Source organism: Equus przewalskii, chromosome 20, assembly GCF_037783145.1.
Source record: "Equus przewalskii isolate Varuska chromosome 20, EquPr2, whole genome shotgun sequence".
NCBI classification, from domain to species: Eukaryota; Metazoa; Chordata; class Mammalia; order Perissodactyla; family Equidae; genus Equus; species Equus przewalskii.
The window spans coordinates 56,741,557-56,763,852 of record NC_091850.1 but is presented as its reverse complement, the minus strand read 5'-3'; the positions used below and the strand labels follow the sequence as shown (position 1 = coordinate 56,763,852).

Below are 22,296 nucleotides of genomic sequence, written 5' to 3'. Positions count from 1 at the left end.
CTGGCGTGTGGACCCTGCAGGCCTCTCATTTCACCCAGGACCCAGCTGACCCCTCCCCAGGACCAGAGCCTGACACCCAGAGTGGCCTTGAGAAGGGACGTGAACACACAAAAGGAGGTAGAGGGAAGGACATTCTTCCTCTGGGCTCCCCTGGCGCCCCCATGCATGACAGCGCCTTCCGTGAGCCACCAGCAGGAAGGGCCAAGCTGCCCGCCCTCCACCCTGCACCCTGTGCTCCCGTCTGGGAGAAGGCGGGCTGTGGGAGCCCTCGGGATGCCCTGCTCAGCCCAGCTGGGGCTGCCACTTCCTAGGGTGAGCTCAGGGATGACACCAGCCTTTCGCAGCCTCGGTTTGCCCACCTGCACAGCGGGGGTCATGGGACCCACCTCTGGGAGGGACGGGAGGCGAGGGAACGTGGGGACAACGTTGCCTGCTGTGCAGGCTTGAGCCTTCGTCACAAGAGCGCTGGAAGCATACCTGAGAGCCGGTCTGGGAGACAATCAGAGGCGGAGGGAGTGCCGGGGGCCTGGGAGCAAAGCCATGTGTCACTCCTGGAGCCTCGTGGGAGAAGCGGAGCTGCAGGCCCGGGCACTCGCCTGTGCTGGTGTGACAGCGCGCGACACCGCCTGTGCGGGCTCTCGCATCCGCCTCACCTTCCAACATTTAGAGAAGTGACAGGAACATTGCAGACTCACTTCCGGCCCCTCTGGCTCTGCCACCCCGCCGTCCTGAACGGGAGGTCTCTCTGTCCACAAGGCCCCTGCACTTTTACCCCCACAAACACGTCAGTGGGAGCCGCACGTGGGGCTGTGCGCACGTCCCGGCTTTATGCAGATGGATGGCCCTCCCGCCTGTCCTGTCGGGGGCATCAGGCTGTGCCCACGGTTCTTGAGTCCTGAGTGCTGTGCCGTCCCTCCCTGGCGACAGGAAGGACACAGGACGCCTCTCTCGTTTCCAGGCTGTAAACATGTACCCAAGTGTGACGTCAATTTACAACTTTGTTGGATTTTTCACGTAAATATTTCCATGCATGAAAAACAGTGTTGGCTGGACAACTGGGCCCACGTCTTCGAGGCTGATTCCCAGTTCTGTCACGGCCGTGCTGATGAAACGGGAGGAGCCGCTCCTGACCCCTGCCAGCACGGGGGACTTGGGACGTCCCTCCACAGCCTGGCGGCCATGTTGGCACCACGCAGGGTGGCATGGGGTCCTGCCCACTAGGACAGCGGGGGTCGGCCATGTCCTTGCCTGGCCTGGGTCCCAAGGACACACACAGGCCTGGCTCATCGGTCCACACAGCAGCTCTGTCCCGGATCCCGTTTCGGCAAACAGCCGCTGATGAGAAGCAACCGAGCCCAGAGAAGGGAGCACGGACCAGCTGCGGAGAAGAGAGGAGCAGCGGCCGTCCTTCTCTGCGGCTGCTGCAGTTTCTCTCTCCAGAGGACACACCGGTGGGACTGGAAGAAAGGCGCCTTTTCCCTGGGGACCCAGCTCTGACGGCAACGGTGCCCCACGCGCCCACGGTCAGACAGAGGTTCGTTGGGGAGCACACACCTGCAGGGTCCACGGGCGTGTGAGGGGACAGGCCACGTCACTCAGACGAGGGCTTCTGGAATCTCCCAGCCCGTCTCTGGTATCAGGTCCACAAAACATTCAGTTCCCACGGCCCAGGGACGGTCCTTGGCAACGGCCACCATGGCAGAGAGGCCACTGTCATGGGCTAGGGACCAGGACAGGGTGCACAGGTGGCCCAGAGCAGCGCAGGGGACAGTGGGACCTGGGGTCCACAGCCAGGCCGGGCCGAGTGTGAGCCACGTCCAGAAAGGCCACGAGAGCTGCCCTTAGGGGCCGAGAGATGGACGGAGTGTGCTGTACAGGCAGCCAGAGGGACAGGCCACAGTGCCCTGTGGCCGCGCAGCCCCTGGTCCAGCTGGCTGTGACAGCGAGCAGCCATGAAGAGGTTCTTCCTGCTTCCAGAGCTCAGCGGGGCCTCGGCCCGGCTCTGGCACCCACAACCACAGGGACGCGTCCGCCAGCTGCCCTGGCCCCGTCCCCACAGCCCATCCCCATTCCACGGCGGGCTTGTGCAGGGGGGGTGCATTGCGTCCCAGCACCCCAGGCTCCTCTCCCCGACACGGCCACCCAGGAACCCCTGATTCTCTCCTAAACGTCCCTCACGCCCTGCCTCAGCCAGGCCAGCACCTCGCTTCCTCCCTCACCCCGAGCCCCGCCTGCGAGAGGCCCCACGGCCTCCACTGATCAGCCCACTCGGGCTCCAGCCCCTCCTGACACCTGAACCTGTGCGGCACGGCCAGCTCCCCACCTGGGCCAGGTCAGCCCCCAGGACTCGGCCCCACACGCACACACAGACCCACACACAGAGACAGACACAGACACGCAAATAGACACACAGACACACACAGAGACACACACACCCACACAGACAGACACACACACACAGACACACAAATAGACACACAGAGACAGACACACACATAGACACACACATGGACACACACACAGACACACACACACACACGTTTTATCTGGGCCTTGCCCCCACATGGAGCGCCCGGCACTGTCCTGGTCTTCCACTCACGGTACGTGGCCTCCCTGGGCATCTGCTGGACGCCTGTCCCTGCCATGTGCAGGGGGACGAGTGTGACCCTGCAGGGTGGGAGGCCAGGCCGGGGGTGTGGGGCTGCTTCACCTACGGTGACTCTGGTGCGACCTGGGACCACGGTGAGCTGGAGGCTGGGCCTGAGAGAGGGGCAGTGGGTTTGGACGAGGAAGGGGGACCCCCTGCAACAGAAGAGGCAGCAGCAGATCTGGACGGCCCCCAGTGTCCACCTGCTCCGGAGGGGCTGGAGCGAGGACAAGGGCAAAGGGCACGTCTGTCTGGGTGTGTTTTTCTATCGTTTCGGCAAATCTATGGAAGAGAAGGAAGGATTCTCCAGGCCAGCAGGCTCTCCACGGCGGCGAGGGCCCAGCTGCGTGACGAGTGGTGCCGTGTGCCTGGCTGGCGGGGTGAAAGCGGCTCCTTACACCCTCAGGGGGCCCCTCTGGTGACGAAGCCGCCTGGCCAGGTATGCTGCTCATCGGCAAGTGATTCAGCATCCACAGGGACCTCTGCCCAGAACAGAGCTCCACCCTCCATCCTGAGGAGGCCAGTGACCGACAGAGGGACAGTCGAGGCCCCAGAGTGACAAGGAAACCAGCACACATGTCTTTCCCAGTGTTTTCCCACATCCGGCCAGCAGGAATTCTCTAAACCTCGTGCGCTGCCCACACGTCCATGTGGTTTCCATTGACATGGCTCTGCCGCGAGCCCGAACATCTGCCTTCCCTTGAGTGAGGCTGCGGCCCTCGCCCTAGAGCAAGGGCTTCTCTGCGGACGCGGCCGGGTGCACCCAGTGCCAGTCCACAGTGCACACGCCACGGTGCACCCGACAAGACTCCACGATGCACACACTGTTCACCATTTTCCACACACAGTACACCTCACAGTGCACACACAGTACACCTCACAGTGCACACACAGTACACCCCACAGAGCACACACAGTACACCCCACAGTGCACACACAGTACACCCCACAGTGCACACACAGTACACCCCACAGTGCACACACAGTACACCTCACAGTGCACACACAGTACACCTCACAGTGCACACACAGTACACCCCACAGTGCACACACAGTACACCTCACAGTGCACACACAGTACACCTCACAGTGCACCACAGTACACCTCACAGTGCACACACAGTACACCTCACAGTGCACCACAGTACGCCTCACAGTGCACACACAGTACACCTCACAGTGCACACACAGTACACCCCACAGTGCACACACAGTACACCTCACGGTGCACACACGGTACACCCCACAGTGCACACACAGTACACCCCACAGTGCACACACAGTACGCCTCACAGTACACCACAGTACGCCTCACAGTGCACACACAGTACACCTCACAGTGCACACACAGTACACCCCACAGTGCACACACAGTACACCCCACAGTACACCCACAGTACACCACAGTACGCCTCACAGTGCACACACAGTACACCTCACAGAGCACACACAGTACACCTCACAGTGCACACACAGTACACCACAGTGCACACACAGTACACCCCACAGTACACACACAGTACACCCATAGTACACCACAGTACACCTCACAGTGCACACACAGTACACCTCACAGTGCACACACAGTACACCCCGTAGTACACCACAGTACACCTCACAGTGCACACACAGTACACCCCACAGCGCACACACAGTGCACCATGGTGCACACACAGTATGCCCCACAGCGCACACACAGTACACCCCACAGCACACACACAGTGCACCACGGTGCACACACAGTACACCCCACAGCACACACACAGTGCACCATGGTGCACACACAGTATGCCCCACAGTGCACACACAGCACACCCCACAGCACACACACAGTGCACCACGGTGCACACATAGTACACCCCACAGTGCACACACAGTATACCCCACAGTACACCCCACAGCACACACACAGTGTGCCACAGTGCACACACAGTACGCCCCACCGTGCACCATGGTGCACACACAGCACACCCCACAGCACACACACAGTGAGCCACAGTGCACACACAGTATGCCCCACAGTGCACACACAGTACACCACAGTGCACACACAGCACACCCCACAGCACACACACAGTGAGCCACAGTGCACACACAGCACACCCCACAGCACACACACAGTGAGCCACAGTGCACACACAGTATGCCCCACAGTGCACACACAGTACACCACAGCGCACACACAGCACACCCCACAGCACACACACAGTGAGCCACAGTGCACACACAGCACACCCCACAGCACACACACAGTGAGCCACAGTGCACACACAGTATGCCCCACAGTGCACACACAGTACACCACAGTGCACACACAGCACACCCCACAGCACACACACAGTGAGCCACAGTGCACACACAGCACACCCCACAGCACACACACAGTGAGCCACAGTGCACACACAGTATGCCCCACAGTGCACACACAGTACACCACAGTGCACACACAGCACACCCCACAGCACACACACAGTGAGCCACAGTGCACACACAGCACACCCCACAGTGCACACACAGTGTGCCACGGTGCACACACAGTACGCCCCACAGTTCACCCACTGTACGTCCCATGGTGCACGGCCAGCAACATCTCAGGTCCATGTGAGGTCACTACCTCCCCTGGGGCTCCCCCCGTGGAGCTCACTCTGCCTTCACTGCAGGGTCACCCACCCCCTCCACATATGGCCATGTGCGTCCCCTCCCAGAAATCTGAAAGCAAACAAACGAAACGTCTGAGTCCAGCAACAACCAGAGCCCGCTCCCTGGGTAGCCTCCCCGGACCACAGAGGACAGCAGAGCCTGGCCCACAACCTCTGCAGCCACAGCCTGGAGGACAGACCACAGCCTGGCAATGGCGGGTCCAGAGGGTCGGGATTTGGTCAGCGACTGCCCGGCTTCCACCTCAGGGCCAAACAGAAGTCAAAACGCTCCCCTAACCCACCACACCAGCCACCGCCCTCTAGTGAGCCGGCCCTGCCTCCCCAGGCCCACAGCCCCATCAGGGCACCTGCTCCCCGCTCCGGCCACTGTGATGCTCCCCTCCTGGGCCTGCTTGGGGGTCTCTGCCACACGCAGTGCCACGGCCAGCCCTGCAGGCACAGCCTCTGCCCGTTCACACTGGGGGAGTCTTCTTTCATCTCTGTGGCACCGTCCTGAAATTTGCACGGCCCCAGGGCCTTTGCACTGCTGTCCCTGGGCTGGGCATCTGGGCAGCTCAGAGCACTTCTTCCTGAAAGTGGCCGTTGTGGTTGAGGCCCTTCCTGCTCACACTAGTGAGTCATTGGAACCCACGGTCAGGACTGAGGAGGAGGTGACACTGGCACTGAGGTCTGAACCAGGCCTACTCCCAGCACCCAGTTCAGGGCCTGGCACATGGGAGGTGACCCACACATTTCTGAAATAGTTGAGACGATTCTGTGGGACACTTGCTCATTCCCACTAAATCTCACGTCCTTCGTCTGGGTTGGGAGGTGTTGGGGCTCAGGGAGCCCACGCAGGACTCCACTCCTGGGAGAGGCACCACCTCCACGTGACGCCACGAAACTGCGGCCTGGAGCTGCTGACTCCGCGTGCTGGGTGGTCTCCCGGAACCCCAGCCAGTCCGGAGTCCCACTGCCCTCACCCACCGTGCTGTCATCACTGGCCCTGCCTGGCCTCCTCAGATCACCGTCCCCGACCCCGGGCCAACCTCCACCTCAGGGGCCTCTCCTGACCCCACAACCCCCCGGCCTCGGTGGCCCGTCAAGGTGCCCCGACTGGGTCAAGCAGGCTTCATGGAAATGGGGGGCCCGTCCGAGGACCTGATCCTCCCTAAGGTCGGGGCTGCTCCTCCTGGAGACCTCTGTGCTCAGTGGACGCTTGGCAAATGTGCTCCCAGAACCGGGTGAGCTCACAGCTCTGTGGGTGCCGGGGGTGGAGGGGTCACCCCAGGGGCCCAGCTGCGGGTGAGGCCTCTTCCTCCACCAGCCCTGTCAGCCGATTAGGAAGGAAAAGCCCGGAGCCGCCAAACAGCACCATCGCACAGCAGCCAAAGTGAGCGGCATCGAACTGGACCCACTAGAATCCTGTCTTCAAACAAACGCGGGAGAGACGAGCAATGCCCTGCCCCCAGGACACGCCGCCTGCTCTGTAGACTGCTGAGTCCACACCCGCGCTGTGGGCACCAGGGTGGAGAGATGGCGCGAGCTGAGCAGCCGGCCCCGTGGGCAGGGGTCCGCGTTGCCACGTCCTCGGGTGACCCCTGTGGCCCCCGATCCTGACGTCACAATCAAGAACGTCCGGCCACCCCTGAAGGAACTGTCCGGGTGAAACATTCACCCCATGCTGGGTTTAAAGTCACAACCCAGCTTCCAAGCAAATCGTGCCACCAAGTGAGAGCAAAGTTCAAAGGGCTGCGGTGATAATGCAGGCGGACAGCCAAGACGCTGTGGGCGCCGCTGACTCTGAGCTGGAGCTCGGGGGCACCTTTGCTCTTGTAAGAGCACTCACCGACTGACGAGCACACAAGGCCCTGCCGAGGCTCCCTGTAGCCTGTGCCCTGCAGCCCGGCCACGTCCATGGATGCATGGCGAGGCGCAGTCAGGGCTGCCGGCCTTGGCTCCGCGGAGGGACCCCAGAGGGAGGCCTGCCTGAGGTGTCCGCACCAGAGGGGCTCTGGTCGAGGGAAGCGAATGGGGGTCTCTCCTCCCGGGCTGCTTCTCAGGCTGCTGAGGAGCTGGCACCCGCCCGGCCCTGCTCTTCCCTGGCGGCTGAAGGACAGCGGGTGGGTGACAGCCGCTCGCCCAGCCCACACTCTGGCGCTGGGTCTGCTCCCGGCGCTGGACTCCCTGCTCAGGTCCCTGCCTCCGTAGGCTCCTCCTGTCCGTCATTCTTCAGTCTCCCCTCTCCGCCGTCCACTCCCTCCAGGACACAGCGATCATCCTGCTGGGATCCAGGGCCACCGAGGAGCGGAGCTGGGGTCCAGCCTCCTCCTCCTCCCCACGAGGCTCCGAGCAGGCACCTCCGGCGCTCCGGGAGGACATGCCGGGCTCCGGGGCTGCAGGGTGGGTGCTCCAGGACGGCCTGGGGTCTGGGCTGAGGGCCGCTCTCCCTCCATCCCTATAGACGCAGACAGTAGTGCTGCCCCGTGGGGCCGACCAGCAGTCCAGAGCAGCAGCACAAGCAAGAGCCGTGGACGGCAGGCACGCAGAGGCCACCGAGGGGATGTGACGGGGTGTGGTGTCCATTCTCCCTCTACGACCACACTCACACCCAGGGCCCACGCAAGAGCTCTGCAGGTGCTGGCCAAGACCCACAGACCGGCGGGGAACACAGAGAAGCGTGCGCTGGCCCAGCTGCATCCATCATCACGTGGCCTCCTCTGTGTGTCTGTTTCTTCCTCTCTGTGTGTCTCTTATAAGGACACTTGCCATTGGATTTGGGGCCCCCCGGATGACCCAGAACGACCTCCTCATCTCCAGATCCTTAACTTAATCTCATCTGCAAAGACCCTTTTTCCAAATAAGGTCCCATTTGCAGGCACCAGGGGTCAGGACGTGGACACATCTTTTGGGGCCATCATTCAGCCCACTACTCACCTCAAAACTAAAACAGGATTCAGGCCCAAACCTGGGTTCCAGGGAGGGGAGTCCCAGCAGGGGTCCACACCCACAGCCCCCTGCAGCCTTCTGCACACCGTGGGGCGGCCTGGGACGGTTAGACAGGCCGGCGAGCCTCGGGCCACAGTTCACTTCCATTAACTCCCCCAAGGGCACGGCTTCCTGCCAGCTCCTCCCAGCGCTTGGTCATAAGCAGGTGCCTGAGGGGGTGGCTCCCAGGCAGGGGATCCACTGCGCTCTGTCCCCTGGGCACCCCCACCGTCCCGGCCTTTCAGGGGGCAGCCCCGGTCCCCAGTTTAGAAGGGCTGCTCGGGACGGCCCCTCAGCCACCTTAAGGTGGGCCTTGGCATGGGAGCAGCTCCACCTCAGGAGGCCCCAGTGGTCCCCAAAGCTGGGCTCCGTCCTCACCCTCGTGGGCCTGGCTGACGCGGTCCCCCTCACACTCTCTCAGTCCGCGGGTGGGCAGAGCGCCTCCCTGGCCTCTGCAGGAGCCTGGCCGGGCTTCCCTTCCCACGGAGGGGAGCTGGGCTGGTGACAGGATGTCCCAGTGACTGCGACCCGTGGCCCCCACACACGCCCAGGGCGGGGGCTGAGGGCATCACACGATGGGGCAGGCCACTGGGAAGGCCATGCAGCCGGGGCTCAGCTTCATTCTCACAAGGCCCCCACCCCCAACTGGAGGGGCAGGGTCTGGTCTGGCCAAGACTCGGGACAGCAGGACCGCCTCGCTCCCAGAGAGACAGGTGGTCCCTGGGGGTGGGCGCCGAGGGTAGAGAATCATGCTGCCCTGGCAGGTGTCCACACGACCTTCCTTCCCTGGTGGGCAGCGCAGCCTCGCTTGACCACTGGCATCCAGGCTCCTCCCACCACAGGCAGGCTTGTCTGGGGCATAGGCACGTTATTGTGTGTCTGTGAGCTCCGCTTCCTGTCACCCAGCGTGCATCACACTCTGACGCTCCACACGCTTGGGCGGATGGTGAGTGTCCAGTGCTCTCTCCACATCCCCATAGCCCGTGCGCCTCAGGCCACCAGTCCCAGGAAGCGGTCAGCTGAGAAGACCTCTGATCGCAGATGGGGAACCTGTCGGAACGTGCGGGAATGTGCCACCTGCACCTCTGCCTCCCAGGACGTCCCTGTCTCCATGCACAGAAGCCGCCAGGCGAGGACGACAGCAGCTGAGCTGCTTCCGGCCCAGACGCTCCAAGTGCACTGACCCAGCGGCTCACGGCGTCTCTGTCGCTGGTGCCTCAGAGGAGCCAGCAGTGCTCGGAGACCCTGGGGAATCGCTGCCTCAGTGGAGGGCTGGCCACCAGGACCTGAGCCCGCGCCTCTGTGGGACTCGGTGAAGTCCGCAGGGTCACGCAGCCCAGGCCGGATCTGCAGGGGGGTCAAACCCCGCAGGCAGGCGGCCAGGTGGGAGTGGGCGCTGGCTCTGTGGGGGCCCGACGGCCCTTTCCGGAGGGCCAACGAGAGGTGCCTTGTCCACAGAAGGCGGGGTCTTGCTTTGTGCCAGCTGCGGGCCAGACCCCAGCCCCTGGGAGCCTGCAGCCCCTGCCCAGGAGCAGGGGGCCACCGCCTTGTGCGGGCTCGGCCGGGTCCTCCTCATGAGGAAGGTCTCCCCTGGCTGGTCCCAGGCGGTGTGGCCGGCCCTCCCTTTGCTCAGGATGGTGGTGCTGCCGGCTCTGCGCCATCTGGTCCCAGGCGGTGTGGCCGGCCCTCCCTTTGCTCAGGATGGTGGTGCTGCCGGCTCTGCGCCATCTGGTCCCAGGCGGTGTGGCCGGCCCTCCCTTTGCTCAGGATGGTGGTGCTGCCGGCTCTGCGCCGTCCGGTCCAGGGGGACAGGAGCGCTCGGGTCTCCAGGCAACGAGAGGCAATGAGGAGCCGGGGCCCCAGGGGAGGGCTCAGGTGGCCCTGGGGGGAGGGTGCAGCGGAGCCCAGGGGAGGGGGCTGCAGGGGAGGGAGGCTGACTCCCGGGCAGGCCCCGCATGCTGCCGTCGCCATGCATAGGGACATCAGAGGGCGCCCGCCCCACAGACAAGTCCCAGTGGCGCTGGGCAGCCGGAGAGCAGGGCCACCCAGTCCGACAGGCTCCGCTGCCACCGGGCCGGCACCTGCTCATGGCTGTGTCCAGCCGCTGGGCCAGGCCCGGCCCAGAGCCCATCTTCCGTGGAGCGGCCCATCTGAGCGAGACCCTCTGGAGTCTTGGGTTGTGACCACACTTTCCGGTGGCCCAGCAGCCAGGCCCTCCCCCGCCCCGCCCGCCGGTTCTTGGCCTGAGCATCATCACAGTCCGGAGGCAGGAAGTTGACCAGGATGGAAAGGAGCCTTCAGCCCCCCATGGTGGGGGCGCAGGGTGGGGGGCCGCGCCGGGTGACGACTGACTGACAGGCAGGAACGTGGGAATCTGTAGGACACTGAGCAAGGAGCGGACGCACGGCCCTCACCACGGTGCTCAGTGTAAACACTGTCGGCCATGCCTGCAGCTGCCCCCAGGTCACCAGGTCACGGGGTGAGGGTGGGCGCAGAAACTCAAAGACAGGAAATGAAGAGGAACGTGGGTGGGAGCCTTCTGGAAATGACCATCTGCATAAATGGGGAACAGAACCCAACCTGCTGTTTTGTCCATTTTTAGCAATATTGCGACAGAACACTGGTTGTGTCTCGTCTCTGAATCATGGCAGAGTTTCTGCAGCTCATGGTTATTTGTAAAAGAAAAATATTTGTTCAACCACCAAAATGGGCTCCATGTCACCAAGAGCAGCAGCAAGCGCCGTGGACTGGGGACGCTGCTCCCAATGGCTTTGGGGAACATTCTGGGGCGCTGGATGCCCACAGGACCCACTTGGCCCGGGGTGGGTCGTGTCGGCTGCTACAGAAGGAAGGCTCCGGCCACCCGGGCCTGGCGAGGACTGGGGTCACGTCTGCCCAGCTCTGAGGACACCGTGGAAACCATGGGCGCACATGTGTCCCTCGCTCATGGATGTGAACCAGGTGACGACGGGGCGTGGTTTTGCAAACTGTCCCTTGTGAAGAGTCTGTGATGGTGGCTCTCCAGGGTTGGGAGAAGCCTTGCACGCACACACACACACACATGCGCACACACACGTACATGCACACACATGCACGCTCCCTGCCCGTGGCCGAGACACAGCATGTCAACCAAGGGGACTATGACAGGCTGCTGGACTCACATCACATGCGGGGCACAGGCCCCTCCACAACATGAAGCTGGGACCCCAACCCCCAGGCCCACTCCGAACGCCCGAGGCAGAAGCCAAGGCGTTTGCATGCTGAGGGAGAAGCTCGGGCAGCAACTGCCTTCCCCGTTCCTGGGACGGGCCGCCCACCCTGAGCAAAGGGCAGGCACCAGGGACGCTGAGGAGGAGGCACCCGGCAGGCGGGAGTGGCCGCCCCCGAGCACCCAGCGCTGCCCTTCCTGCCAACGGGAGGACTCGGCCTCCAGCTCCAGGGTCCCCAGGAGACTACCCAGAGGGCGAGGCGGGGGCCGCAGGCCGAGTGGCCAGGACACAGGGTCTGTGCAGCCTGCTGGGAGCCGGCCCTGGGCGCAAACGACAGCCAGTCCACAAGACCCCTCCCCACGGCGTCCAGGGAGGGGGGCCTGGGCGGGGGCACGGCTGCCTTGGCCGCCCCTCCCCCCACTCAGGAGGGTGACAGAGCCAAGGACACCGTCTTGGTCTCCAGAGGAGGAGCCAGTCCAGGGGCCTGAGCCCCCTCCCAGAATCCTAAGGCAGGAAGCCAGCCGGCGGCTTGCTCTCTCCTCCCAGGACCAGCCCAGGAAGTATTATTTGGGGTATTATTTGGAACGGGAATGTCCCTGGAGTGAAACTCCTTCTGCAAGAGGCCCAAACTCGTCTGAACCCTCACCTGGCAGAGAGAAATTCAGATGAAAAATGACCACTCCTGGGAGAGCCACATGGCGTGAACTGATTTAATCTAATTTCTCCAGAGGGAATGGGCCGGGGGAGGGGACGAATTTAGTTCCCCCTCTGCCCTTCTCTCCTGTTTGCATTTTTTTTTTGGTATTTCTCCGTATTGTGGTAAAATATATGTAACATAAAACTTAACATTTTCAGCCATTCCCAAGTGTACAGTTCAGTGGCTTGGAGCACATTCACGCTGTTGTGCACCCATCCCCACCGTCTGTCTCCAGAACTTTTCATCTTCCCAGACTGAAACTGTCCCCATCAAACAACGACTCCCCCCCCCACCCCCCCGGCCCCTGGTCCCACCATCCACTTTCTATCTCTAAGGATTTGACTCTTCTAAGGACCTCACATAAGTGGAATCACACAGGATTTGCCCTTTTCTGACTGGCTTATTTCACTCAGCATCCTGTCCTCAGGGTCCATCCACATTGCAGCGAGTGTCAGAATTTTCTTCCTTTTCAAGGCTGAGTAATATTCCACTGCGTGGATGGACCACATCTTCTCTATCCATTCTCCTGTCAACGGACGTTTGAGTTGTTCCACGTTTTTGGCTGTTGCTGCTGCTGCTGCTGAGAGCCTGGCTGTTCAAATGTCTGTTCCAGTCTCTTTGGGTTTATACCAGGAGTGGAATCACTGGGCCACGTGGTAATTCTGCCTTAACTTCCGAGCAAACACCATCCTGTTTTCCACAGCGGCTGCCCTGGTCTACACTCCCAACAAGAGTGCAGGGGATCCCTATTTCTCCACAGCCTCATCAACATCTTTGTTGTCTATGTTTTTCTTATAGCAGCCACTCAGACGGGTGTGAGGGGGTATCTCATGGTGGTTTTGACTTGCATTTCCCCGATGATCTGTTATATTGAGCATCTCTCCATGCGCTTACTGGCCATTCGTGTGTCTTCTCTGGAGAAATGTCTATTCAAGTCTTTTGCCTTTTTCTTTTTTTGATAAGGAAAATTCTCACTGAGCTAACATCTGTTGCCAATCTTCTTCTTTTTGTGTGTAAGTCACTGCCACAGCACAGCCACTGACACACGAGTGGTGTAGGTCCACACCCCAGAACAGAACCCGGGCGGTCAAAGTGCAGTGCACCGAACCTAACCACTAGGCAACCAGGGCCATCCTGTTTGCCTATTTTTATTTGGGTAGATTTTTTGCTGTTGAGCTGTGGGAGTTCTCTATAGATTCTGGACGTAATCCTGATCAGATGCGTGGTCTGCACATGCTAGCTCCCCTCCTGTGGGTGGTCTTTCCACGTGTCCTTTGCATTTTTCACTCTCGTGCTTGTTGCTACCACCCCAACATGTTCCTGTAGTAGCCACCACCCATGGACACACAGCCGCACCCCAGCCTGAGCCCACGCCTGCACGGCGCAGCCCCTGCTCACAGGGACAGAGCCTGGGTGGGAGGAGGCCAGGGCAGGGCAGCGGGGGCCCCGGGAGGGTGCCACCCACAGGGCGCAGGAGGGCCTCCTGGGCAGAAGGACAGCCCCAGGCAGCCCCCTGTGGGATCCTGACCTGCCCTCACAGCCGCCCAGTGGGCTAAGGTCATAGGGGTGGCTGCCCGAACACAGATGTTCCCCTGTTTGTGAACTGACCACGCACGGGGATGGGCAGACCGAGCTGCGATTCTCTCACTTGGATGTTAAAGCTTTCACTTAAAGAAAGTTCTGATGTCTAAAGGGAGTTGGTGCCTCAAAACCCATGACCCCTCCGTGGAAAACGAAGCCACACTGAACATTAAGGAGCAAAGGAGAGAAACGAGGGCCATGCCTTCCAGCAAGGAGAGAATTCTCTGGGAGCAGAGTGACAAACCCGCGAGCGTTGGACAGAAGCACTGCTCTGGAGAGCTGGAGGCGGCTTACAGACTAACACACGGGTCGTGCTCCATCAAATATTTAAGCAAAGGGAAAACAGAGTCTGCCCAGCAGGCGGTTCTCGGACACCAGAGCCGGGCCGGCCTCATCCTGGACCTCAGCTCGGCTGCCTCCTGGGCAGCTAAGACAGAACAGGCAGTGCAGAGCCAAGCCCCGTTCCTGACCAGAGAGCACCAGATTCAGCCACAAAACAGGACTTCTCTCTGGAACTTACCTTGAGCAGAAACCTGTGGCCCGACTCCCTGAAGGGAGTGATGACCGACACGTGAAGTCGTGCAAAATGCGCAGTCACCCCTTCTCAGGGGAGGTGGGCTCTCCTGGGGTCCATGGACCGGGCAGAGGGCCCGTCACTGATGGCGACCTGGGGAGCCAGCTCCCCAAGGGACAGAAGTGTCAGAGCTGGGGCCTCACTTCTGGCTCCTGGCAGAGGCTGGACAGCGTTCCGGGTGCCCAGAGCCCAGCTCACTAGAAGCTGCGTCCCTTCACGTCTGCGCCTGCCGGTGCCTCCTTCACACCATTGTCCTCCGGCTGGAGCAGTTTCTAAGGCTTGGGGTTGACTCTTCAACTCCTCCTTGAGCAACGGCAAACCAGAACACACACACACACACACATGCATACAACACACACACACACGAAACACACTCGCTTGAGCGCTCTGAACCAGAGGCCTGCACCACCAACCTCAGGGATAATCGTGAGGGTCTGTAGGACTCTGACGGCCCCACCAGCCATAACAACACCGGCTTCAGAGAAACACAAGGGCCAACCCCCCGCCCGATCAGGGGCTGGACACTGGCCTCTGTCTCAGTGCAGCGTGGAGACCCCGAGATGCACACGGCAGATGCTGGGGTCAGAGGTCCACCCGGCCAGGGCTGCCCCAGCCTCCCCAAGAGCAGGGCAGAGGCGGCCACGGAGGCGGGAGGCAGAGCAGGCTGACCTCTCCGTAGCCCATCTGCGTGAGGACCCCGTCCGCTCCCCGAGGCCCGCAGACCCACCCAGCACGGCACCAGGAGCGAGACAGTGAGGCTCCGACCCAGGAGGGTCAGGGCCCGGACAGGCAGGACAGACCAGACCCCTCGGCTCCTGCTGCTCAGGTGGACGAGCTGTCTAGTCCTCGTGTTCCCTCGGCCCATGCAGACGGCCTCCTGCTGGCCCTATGAGACGCCCCCCAGACGGCCCATGGAAGTGACAGGCCACTGTTCACTAACCCTGACCCACAGTCCCCTGCCACTGCCCTCACTTCCAGATCTTTCCACTCAGAGTCTGCTTCACGTGCAGCCCGCCCCAGGCCACAGAGATACAGAGGTGGCTGAGGGGAGTCGGGACCCTGGGAGCCACGCTGACCTCCGAGGAGTGTGGCTCTCGGGGTGGGGGCGTGTGGGAGAAGGGAGGGGGAGGGCCTGTGTTCCTCAGGCTGCCTCCTCCCATGGCCTCGAGCTGGCTGTGTCGCTGTTCTCAGGGCAGCCTCCGGTACAGGCTCCCCTTCCAGGCTGGGACCCTCCCCGATCCTCCGCCCTTCCCACTGTGGGGCACAGCCATCTCCAGTCTTGACTCTGGGCCTGGGATGCCCTCTGATGATCCCACCAGAGGAACTGCCTCGGGGCCTCTCCCCAGCATCCCTCTATGAGGAAGAGAAGGGAGAGCGAAGGTTTAGCCACGCTCGCCTTCTGGAACCTCCCAAACTGTTTGTGATACAGCAGCCCCATTGTGGTGGGCTGGATCCTTCCTATGAGACCAGAAGCCTCCAGGGTGACCTCACATGGCATCTCGTCTCTGCTCCCTCGCTGTGCACACGGCCAGCAGGATGCAGCCGCGCCGAGGGTGGCAGGTATCACACCTGGAGACAGTGTCACCTGCCTCCTATGGGTGAAGGACAGCAGGCTGCGCCTGTCCCAGTGTGGAGCCACGCCGGCCTCCACAGAGCTAGCAATGCAGCTCAGCCATGAGCCGTCGTGACCGTGGGCTCCTGTCCCCAGCAGAGAGAAGGGAGACCCCACTGCACCGTGCCCCTATGCAGAAGCCCCCAACCAAACTCACTCAGGGGAGGGGGTTCAGGGGCCAAGTCGATGACTAGACTCTGCTGAGTCCCCTCTCCAGCTGTAAGCTGCATGGGGAGGGTACTGACGCAGCCTTAGGAGCCCGTGTGTGGAGAGGCTGGGGTCTTCCAGGATCAGCAAGTTCCCTCCATCACGCACCGCGTGCCTGGAGGTGAAGGGCAATCCAGGACAAGCGCCCGCGGTGCTCACAGCCTGGCCCAGCACCCAAGGTGTGCCAATAAAGCCTGCGTTTGCTTTTTCAGACTTAGTTTCCATTGTCCTAATGGCAGGGTCAAATAATAGGTCTTTTGTTCTCACATAGTGGGCATGACAAAACCGTTTGATTGATTGTCGGAACTGTGCCCCTGTAACTCCCGCACCACTGGAGCCAACTGTCGATCAGCAATCACAAGTCAGCCAGCGGGTGGGAGCACGGCACACGGGAGGGCTGAGGAGAGGGCAGGGATGGGCGGGCGAGCCCCTGCCTGGGTCCTCCAGCCCCTGAGGGGAGTGGTGGGGGGAGGGAGGAAGGAGGCCTGAGCCCCGGACAGCCGGCCCACAGGAAGAGGTGAAGGTGGGAGCGGGTGTGTCGGGGGTTGAGTCAGGTGGGATCCCCTGGCCCCCATGGCCCCCTGTCTCCCACCTGTCACATCGAGGACCCTCAGGCAATGCCCTTCTCCCACAGCAGAATGAGGATGAAAGTGTCAGCAGCCCAACGGAGTGCAGAAGGACAGTGGAGACCTGAGCATGTCTCCTGGCACCAGACCCTTTCCCAGGTGCACAGGCCGGCAGGCTGGGTGCTGAGGCAGAGGGGCCAGAAAGGGGAATGAGGCTCAAGGAGGGCCTGGACGGTCAGCCTGACCCCAGGCATGTCCCACTGGGGTGCCGAGGCCTGGGCCCCGCTGGTCAGAACAGCCCCACGCCAGGACGCCAGGACAGTGCCCATTGGGAGCCCATCTTCAGGCCAAGAGGCAAGGCCACGGCCCCCCCAGGCCCCGGTTCCTGCGGGGAGGAGCATGGGGCCAAGCAAGACCAGGCTGGGGTCAGGGAGGAACCCGGACCGCCACCCTGCGTGTCCCCCGGGGCAGGGGGTGCGGACCGTCTGGGAACCAGCACCCCCACTGCCGCAGACCACACCACAGGAAGGCTTTATCCGCGCCGAGTGGCCTCTCTTTCTCACCCACGCTCTTTCTGAAGTCTGCTGACTTCCTCTGTCACAGCCATTTCCCTCAGAGCAGATCGGAAGCCTGGCGCAACACCCGAGAAATAATTAGTTGCTCTGACTGATGCTAATCAGCGACCTGCAGAATCACCTGCTCACAGAGGAAAACAAAAGCACCGTGGCCCTGGGCAGGCAGGAAACCTCAGCACGGTCTGCGGGGCCCCCTTGCTGCCCACCCCGCTGTCAGAGGGCTGCGGCGGAGCGGGCGCTCCTGTTCTGGGACAGAGAACACAGGCCGACCACCAGGGGCCACACACACCCCTCCTGGGAGAAGCAGCTCCCAGGATTAAGAGGTGGGGGAGGGAGCAGGACCTGAGAGCCGGCCGCCCCCAGGGTGACAAGTGTCCCGTCCACACCTGACCTCGAGCTCAGAGCAGAGGGGATGGCAACCTGCACCCAGCGCCCACCACGTCTGTGCCCACGTGCCGTCCTAGAGGGTGGCATCTCCAAAACGTGCGCACGCACACCCCGCCACAGAGGCCCGCTGCTCACACGGGAAGACGCACTCAGACTTCATCAAGCTAAAGAGCGCCCTCGGGGAAATAGCACACAGCCTGGTTGAACAAGAACCAAAAAGCTCCGTGCCTCTCAGCCCTCACATTCAGAGCCAGCCCTCTTTGCATGCACACCACACTCGTGTGCTCAGAGCTTCCCCCTGGGAGCCAGACCTTAGGCCCTTCTGCCAGGAGAGCAGACTCCCCAAGCTGGCCTGCGGGGACACTGGGCTTTGGAGAAGCTGCAGGTGGTTCAGACCAACAACGGCCCAGCGGTGGAGGCTGTGGTCCAGGTATGGCCTCAGTCCCACACGTGAGTGGGCGCCCAAGGGTCATCTGCCCCCAGGAGCAGGCGGGGTGTAAGCCAGGCCCCTGGGCGGCCCTGGGCCTCTGCACGTCCCCTTCCCCGGGCAGGCCGGGCAGTGCTGTAGGGTCTGAGGCTGGAGAGCTCCGCACAAACCGGGAGAAACTGCTGTGGAGGACTCCGCTCCAGCCTCCTTTCGGCAGGAAACCCCGCCCTCCTGCTCTCCCATCCTCCCCAACCCAGGGCTGTGGGGCGCCCCACCCGCGTGCGCAGCCAGTGGCCAGGAGGGACACTGTCCATCCATCCCCCCATACAGGGACAAGGCAGGGGTCACCGAGGTGGTCGCCAACATTTTTCAGTTCATTCATCTCAGGGTTTGACTGAAGGTGAGGCTGTTGTAGAAGTCAGAAGGTAAAGGTAGAGCATGGGGGTTCACTGGGGGAAAGGACACAGACCAAGCCGCTGGCCAGAGGGCTGGACGGCTGTAGAAGCACAGCTCTGACCAGAGGCCTCACTGACCCTGGGGCCGGCACCAGAGGGCCAGGAGGCATCACCCATTCAGGAGGAGCTGCGCATTACCTTGGGGGTCTCTAAGCCCCCCAAACCCCCTACCGGGATGTGACTTGGCTTGGAGCTGTGCGCTCCAGGAGCAGTGCTGTCACAGGGCTCCAGGGAGCTGTCACTGACCAATCCTCGCGGAAAATGCCCCAGCAACTGACACCCCGTCCCGCCGACGGCGGGGCGGGACCTCTGAGGAGGTGGGCGTCGGCCTGCCGCCAAGGTCCGCCCAGGAGCGCGCTCTGGACGCGCCGCACCGGCTCGACCTCAGCGCTGCCAATGAGCGACGACACGCGGCGGTCCCCAAGGCCAGCGCCTCCGCAGCACTCCCGCGCGGCCCGATCCCCGCGCCCGGCTCCGCGCCCCGAGGGGACGCCCGCTCCTACCGTAGCGGCTCGGCTCGCGGCAGTAGCGCAGGATGGGCAGCGCGTCCTCCCTCGGCGGCTCCCGGCCAGCGGCGGGGTCCGGGTCCAGGGTCCAGGGAGGACCGGGGCGCTGGCTGCTGCCGCCCTCAGGCCTGGGCTCCGCGTCCCCCAGCCCGCCGGCCGCGGGGGTCACCACGAAGCGCAGGGACATGGTGGCCCGAACGCCAGCGCCGGCCTCCAGGGTCCCAGGCGCTTCGAAGGCTGCAGGACGCGACCGGCCAGTGCGGCCACCGGAGGGCCGGGTGAGCTGGGGCAGGGCGCGGCGGGGCGGGACTAGGGGCGGGGCAGAGATGGGGCGGGGCGGGCACCTGGGGAGGATGCTGAGGGATGGACTCTGCACCGTCGGGGATCTGGGAGGTGGCCAGGACGGCGCAGGCCCCAGGGACCGGGCGCAGGCAACGGGAAGGGGGCGTTGGGCAGCCGGGCAGGCGTGGCCGCCGACCTCGGCTGAGTCCCCTGCCCGCCGTGAGACACGCGAGGCCTGATCTCGAAACCAGTCGTGATCTTTGAGAAGAGCACCGCCTCGGGCTCTCCTGTGAGTCTTCGGAGATACCCTACCCCTTTGGGCGGCAGAGGTCAGAGTCCCAGGGCCTGGTCCAGTGGAGGCACAGGCCGTGGAGATCTGGAGATCTCACTCTGGTCTGGGGATGGTGACCCCCCCCCAGCACCAGGAGGGGCCCCGGGACCTCTGAGATTGCCCACTGAGGGCTATCAGAGACTCTGGAGTGAGTGCGGGTGGACGCCTCCCGGACTGTGGGGTTCAGAGGGCCGGACACCCTGGCCTGATGTCCCCCGTCCCCCCCCAGCTCTGGCCTCTTGACCACCGGGGGTTCAGCCCTGCTGGCCCAGGAGGTCAGGCAGCTGGCCTCAGACTTCTGCCTGGTGGAAACACCCCAGGAGGGCGGAAGGCAGGAGGAGGAGGTGACGCTGGGGAGCCAGGCGGCCTGGGCCGAAGGGCAGGGAAGCCTGGGCGAGAACCGGCCCACCCTCCGTGGGCTCCCCTGCAGCACACACACCAGCCACAGCTCTTCTTCAATCACTGCTTCCTCCACGTCTTACGTTAATATTGCTAACGATTCACGTTTTATGTAGCACTTTACCATATTCAACGTGTTTTGTGCGTTCATTCTTTCAATGAATATTTGAATTCATTGCCCCGAGGATGACAAAAGGAGGCAGAAATCCCTGCCTCTTTGAAGCATACTTTCTAGAAGGGAGGCAGACGTAAGAGCTCTGATTAAGAGGCAAAGAAGGGGTCTAGGGGGGAACTTGTAAGCGGGGTGTCCAGGAGGGCCTCCGCAGAGGGTGACATCTGAGCAACGACTTACAGGAGGCCAGTGGTCAGCTTTGTATGGCTTCCCCTCACTCACCCCATGGTCCATGATGGCTGCTCCTGGTCCAACCATCACGTTTGTGTTCCAGCAGTGGAGAGAGGAAACAGGGGAAGGCAATTAGTCCCGCTCCCAAGAGCACGAGCCAGAAGTTGCACAGGGCACCTTTGCTTGACCCCTCAACCAGCACTGAGTCATATGGTCACGCCTGCCTCTGAAGAACGCTGGGAAATGTGCACATCAATGTTTGGGGGCTCCATTAATGAGGAAGAATGAGAGGTTAGGTGTTAGGGCCGCATCGCACGTAGGAGGAGAGGTCCAGGGCTCTGGCTGATGAGGCCTCCTTTCTGGGCCCACCCTCTCATTACGGCCCCCCCAGCACACACGCATGGTGGGAGAGGGAACAAGTCTCACACCTGGCCATGCCCTTCTCATTCCTGCACAGCTTTCTTGGGCTCTTCTGGGTGCTTGGGAGGGCTCCCCGCAGGCCCCAGGTCTCCATGATGTATGGGGACTGCAGCCCCGCCCCTCCTCCAGCCCATTCTTCAATATTTTCTAGGCCATTCTTGAACCTTGATTTTTTTTTTTTTCCCAAGATGAATATTTGAATCATTTTGGGAAGTTTCCCCCCAAATACATTTATATTTTGATTGGAAAGGCCTCCAATCTACAAATAACCTCTCTGAGAACTGACATCTTTATGGTGTTGATGGCTTTTTCATTATGTTTATTCATATGTAGTCACATTTCTTGTGAGCACTGTAATGGATCTTGCAACTATGCTGATTTGTAAAAAAAAAAAACAGAACAGAACCTTACTGGCTTTCGTGTTTTTCTTTTGTAACCTGCCACCTCACAGAATTCTAAATTCTGTTATTTAACTGTTTTTTCTGCTTGACCTCCTAGGCTTTGCAAAGAATCTTTTTACCTATAAAGAATGATTGCTTTGTCTTTCTTCACTGTTTTTACCTCTTCTGTTTTCTTTTCCCTCTTTTGTTCTTACTTCGGAATTTTCTAGAAATTCCAGGGCAGTATGAAATACCACAATTGCTAGAGCTCCCCCTCTGGTCTGAACTGAAATGCAGCAGCCATGGCGTCTCCCGTGCAGCCGGGTGCTGGCCGAGGGCCTGCCGTGGGCGCTCTTGCTCAGCTGCACTGGGGCAGGCCCTGGAACCAGACAGCGCTGGTGCTCATCGTCAGTCGTCAGAAGCCCCCAAGTTCACAGAGCTGGTGAAGGGCCACTGAGCTGTGCTCTGCCCCAGGACACCACCCTACGACCTGGAGGCATCTGTGGACGGACTCGACCAAGGAGCCTGGAGCCATGCTGAGGAGGCAGGTTCCCAGGACTCGGCTCTATCCCTCGACCTTCTCTCTGTTCAGGCTCCGTCAGGCGGAGTCCCTTCTGACCTCTGTCCGCGGACAGCGGCATCTCCAGCTTTCCCTTCAAGATGCCTGAATCTCTGTATGCAGCCACACCCTTGATGGAGCAGGCTTGCCCTCTGCCTACCCCGTCCCTCAGCATGTGGCTGTCTCAGGAACCCGGAAGGCTCTGGAGCTGCAGAGAAGTCACTGCCCGCACTGACCGTGGTCTGGATGGATGGGCTCCCTGCACCTGCCAGCCTGCGCGGCCCCACCTGGGCAGTGGTTGCATCGTCTAACCTGGGAGGTCCTTGAGGAATGCCTCTCAGTGCCTCAGGCCCCTCTCCCTGTCCTGGCAGGGGTGACCCGTGAGAAGCCCAGTGGGCTTACAGTGCAAGAGAGAAAAGATGCAAAATATCGAGTTACTTCTTTAACGTGTGCCAAACAGAAAAACGCAGCCTGGTGCAGGTAAGTTCTCTGTGCAGTAAATGGAGACGATG

The 22,296-nt window shown here is 61.7% G+C and overlaps 1 protein-coding gene across 2 annotated transcripts in view; it reads right to left on the bottom strand.

Annotated features, from left to right (window-relative positions):
• SLC12A7 (solute carrier family 12 member 7) overlaps positions 1-19,326 on the bottom strand; it is a 98,634-nt gene extending 79,308 nt beyond the window's left edge. The window contains exon 1 of one of the 2 annotated variants that reach the window (XM_070587263.1): positions 19,068-19,326. In XM_070587263.1, coding sequence (XP_070443364.1) covers positions 19,068-19,257 — 190 coding nt within the window. In that variant the 5' untranslated portion in view covers positions 19,258-19,326. The remainder of the gene's footprint in view (positions 1-19,067) is intronic. The other variant, XM_070587262.1, reaches the window with a different exon arrangement.
• Between the last annotated feature and the right edge of the window lie 2,970 nt (positions 19,327-22,296).